Source organism: Sphaeramia orbicularis, chromosome 17 (genome assembly GCF_902148855.1).
Source record: "Sphaeramia orbicularis chromosome 17, fSphaOr1.1, whole genome shotgun sequence".
Classification (NCBI taxonomy): domain Eukaryota; kingdom Metazoa; phylum Chordata; class Actinopteri; order Kurtiformes; family Apogonidae; genus Sphaeramia; species Sphaeramia orbicularis.
This window is the reverse complement of record NC_043973.1, coordinates 32,249,964-32,253,439: the sequence shown is the minus strand read 5'-3', so window position 1 is coordinate 32,253,439 and position 3,476 is coordinate 32,249,964. Positions and strand designations below refer to the sequence as shown.

Here is a 3,476-nt window from a genome sequence, read left to right as displayed (position 1 = left end):
CTCAGACCCACTAAGGGTTAATATTTGAATGTTTCTGCACAGAAACATTCAATATGCCAATTATTTTATTTGGGTTTTTCTTGTCTTTGTTTGTTTTGGGATTTTATTTTCAAATACAACTTGGTTAAATTCTTTCAGTGTGTGTATTGGTACTTTTGAACATTTTGAGGCACAATTTTAACAATACCGTGATAATAATGATAACCATGATAATTTGAATAATATGAAATTGTCATATGGTTCCATCCCTACTATGTTGGCCTAAGACTTCTGCACAGGACTCTTACAGCCTACATTCAGGTGTGCGTTCTTTCTTTCGTTTCACTCTAGTTCGTTCAGCTTTTTCCTTCTAGATGATGCACAGTTGCCAAGGTCACATGTGTAACAGATAAAAAATGCTATATTAAAACAAACAGATCATATTCAGGTTCATGTTCTTACCTTTCTCTGTGGTGAGGAAACATCTTACAAGGTGACTGAGACTTCTTTTCTACAAAAGATGACAAGTTAAATGTCCAAGTGTTGGCTGACATCACTTCTAGAAGCAAAACTGCAATTTTGATTAGATTTCATCCCAAAGTCCTCAACTCACCCCATTCGCTTGTAAACCCTCATGAACAGAATGTGCAGTTACTGCTCCAGTCTCTCTTTCTGTGAGTCTGTGCAACCAGATGCTTTATCTCCAGGGGGCTGCTTTCACTGCAAGACGCCGCTCACAGCCTGCGCAGCCGGCAAGGAAGTGTCAGCGGTCCCCCCCCTCCCCACCAACCAACCCCCCCTCCTGGAAGTCACAGTCCGGAGCTGGGGGAGCTGCTGACCTGGATAACTGCTGGAGGGACCGCGGTGCTGTGTGCGTCCATGCCCGGGCCGGTGAGCTGTAGCTCGGCTTCAGTGTGAGCCGTGTGCCGGTGTGTCGGTGCTCCTGCAGCCGGCTGTAGGGTACCACCTGCTGGATCTGCTCACAGCTGTGAGTGTGTGCACGGACAGAGCGGAGGAAAACTGTGGTCAACCTGCAGCCACGAACGGTATAAGAGAGAACTGCAATCTTATAGGTCTGAGAGAAGCTGCCAGATTCCCAGCTTAATGAAATATAGTCCCCCAAGGACAAGTCTTGACCTAAAATACCACTAAAGTGTACCAGTGCGGCCTTTTCTGTCTGGGATTGGGTAGGAAATATTTGAAATCATCCCAAAATTAAATAATAATATAATAATACTAATAATAATAATAATAATAATAATAATAATAATGTTTATGTTACGCATTTGGCAGACGCTTTTTTCAAAGCGACTTACAGGGGAAAACCAATTAAATCACTCAATCAATCAAATTTTATTTATATAGCGCCAGATCACAAGAAAGTTATCTCTTGACATTTTATATATAGAGTTGGTCAAAACCAGACTCTAAGTCAATTCTACAGAAACCCAACAGAATCTCCAGAGCAAACACTTGTGACTGGTGACAGTGGCGAGGAAAAAACTTCCCTTTAAACAGCAGAAACCTGGAGCAGACCCAGACTCCTGGAGGATGGCCGTCTGCCTTGACCAGTTGGGGTTAACGAGAGAGAGTAGAGAAGGGGAAAAAGAAGAGCGCGATAGAGATAGGGACTGGGGAGAGGGGGAGAAGGGGAGAAGTGGGGGATAGGGGAGGACACATGGAGGCGTGTTGAATAATAATCCTCTGGTATCCGGTGCACCTTTTAGGCATACTTGCACTTTGTGTTAAAAAACTTCATATTATTTTTCACATTTAAATAAGGTTAGAATTCAAAAGTTGTTCATTTTTGCATGACCTTTCAAATTCTGGCCACCAACTAAAATGTGCCAACTGTAAACAAAGAAAATTACCAGACTAGCATCTGTCTGCCAAGTGTGCATAAAATGCACTATTTCTAAACATTTGATCTGTATGATTAGGGCTGACTCTGGATTTACAAAAATAAAATCAAATTAGAGCAGAAAAAATAAATCAATATATAATATTTAATAGTTTGATTTATAGGGTGTGCATTTTACGCACACTTGGTGACGATGCTAGTATTTTTGAAGCATTTGACCTAGCACCAAAAATAATAGGCAAATTAACCAGTGTTTGGAGTTAATCATTGACATATGCCAGGATGAAAAAATCACATAATATGTGATCCACTTTTTATGTAGTATATTGAAGAAAAAAAAAATAAAAAATTGGGGGGGGGTTTTGCATAAAAAAAAAATGGTTTGTTGACATTACAAACATGGCATTTAAAGGGTTAAAAAAAAATCTGACAATTATTGAATATTTGGTATTTTTATTTATGGCTCAAGTTGATGAAATAGAAAAGAAGTGTAAAAGAATTAAAAACAAACTGTATGAAAATTTTTTTAGACATTATTCCACAAGTGTGACAAAAAGGCACACTTGGTGCTTAGTAAGGGCATTACTGGGGATACTGGAGGGTTAATAATATAATAATAATAATAATAATTAATAATATAATAATAATAATAATAATAATAAGATATTTTCCTCGGTGAAGGGATGGGATATTGGTTTATAATCAATATTTTTCCTGCATAAATCTCTTAAACCACTTCATTTCTTCTCAAAACTACTGAAAGTTTAAGCATATCAGGATTTTAACCATCTCAAAACCAGTTTTAATACATGGAACTAGTTTTATTAAAAAAAAATAAATAAATAAAAAAAAAGAAAGAAGATATTTGCCATATAATATATGTTGGAGGGATGGATAGTTTTAGATCAGCATTATTTACACAATACTGACCTGAATGAATCTGTGCATTCGTATCCTGATAAAACACACAATCCATTAGAACCTTTAGGGTCCGCTCAGGCCATCTGTGCACATTTGTTATTTTTCTTGCTGGTCATTATGGTTGTGTTTATCCCATAAAGACCCAAAAATGTACATGCAAAAAAAACTGCTATACAGTAGAATTCATAATACATTAATATTTCTTTTGCATAAATCTTGAGCCACTTCATCTCTGCTCAAAACTACCAAATGTTCAATATTTCTGGATTTTAACCCTCTCAGTGCCAGCTTTAAAACATGATGGCACTTATTTTTTTATAAAAAAAAAAAAGTGAATATGAAATACTCCATATAATACATGGTGGATGGATGTGGCATTGTTTTATATCACCACTATACCATTTAGTTTTTAGTATTTTTGTACAATTTTGACTGTATTGACTTGCATGACACAAATCAAGAGACAAACCTTGTGCAAAAGAAACAGAGTATCAACAAAGTCAGGCCTAAACCTAGAACTAATTAAAGTAAAACAAAAAGGAAAAAACAAAACCGACTTTACAAGACAATACAGACTGTGGTACTAACAATATATCTAATGTGTTTTGCAGTGAAATAAACCAATTTAAGTAACCCACCTTCCACCAACTCAATAGTGAAAATTTAATCTGAATTAACAAAAATTTACCAGAAGCCCAGATCAAAAACCTATAAA

General features: G+C 36.6%; 1 protein-coding gene across 4 annotated transcripts in view; it reads right to left on the bottom strand.

Annotated features, from left to right (window-relative positions):
- The window catches only part of LOC115438025 (homer protein homolog 3-like), a 64,375-nt gene extending 63,380 nt beyond the window's left edge, over positions 1–995 (bottom strand). For 2 of the 4 annotated variants that reach the window (XM_030161469.1, XM_030161468.1), the window contains exons 1-2: positions 593–995; positions 442–490 (exon numbers count right to left, since the gene is read on the bottom strand). In XM_030161469.1, coding sequence (XP_030017329.1) covers positions 442–464 — 23 coding nt within the window. In that variant the 5' untranslated portion in view covers positions 465–490; positions 593–995. The remainder of the gene's footprint in view (positions 1–441; positions 491–592) is intronic. The other 2 variants (XM_030161467.1, XM_030161466.1) reach the window with 2 other exon arrangements.
- Between the last annotated feature and the right edge of the window lie 2,481 nt (positions 996–3,476).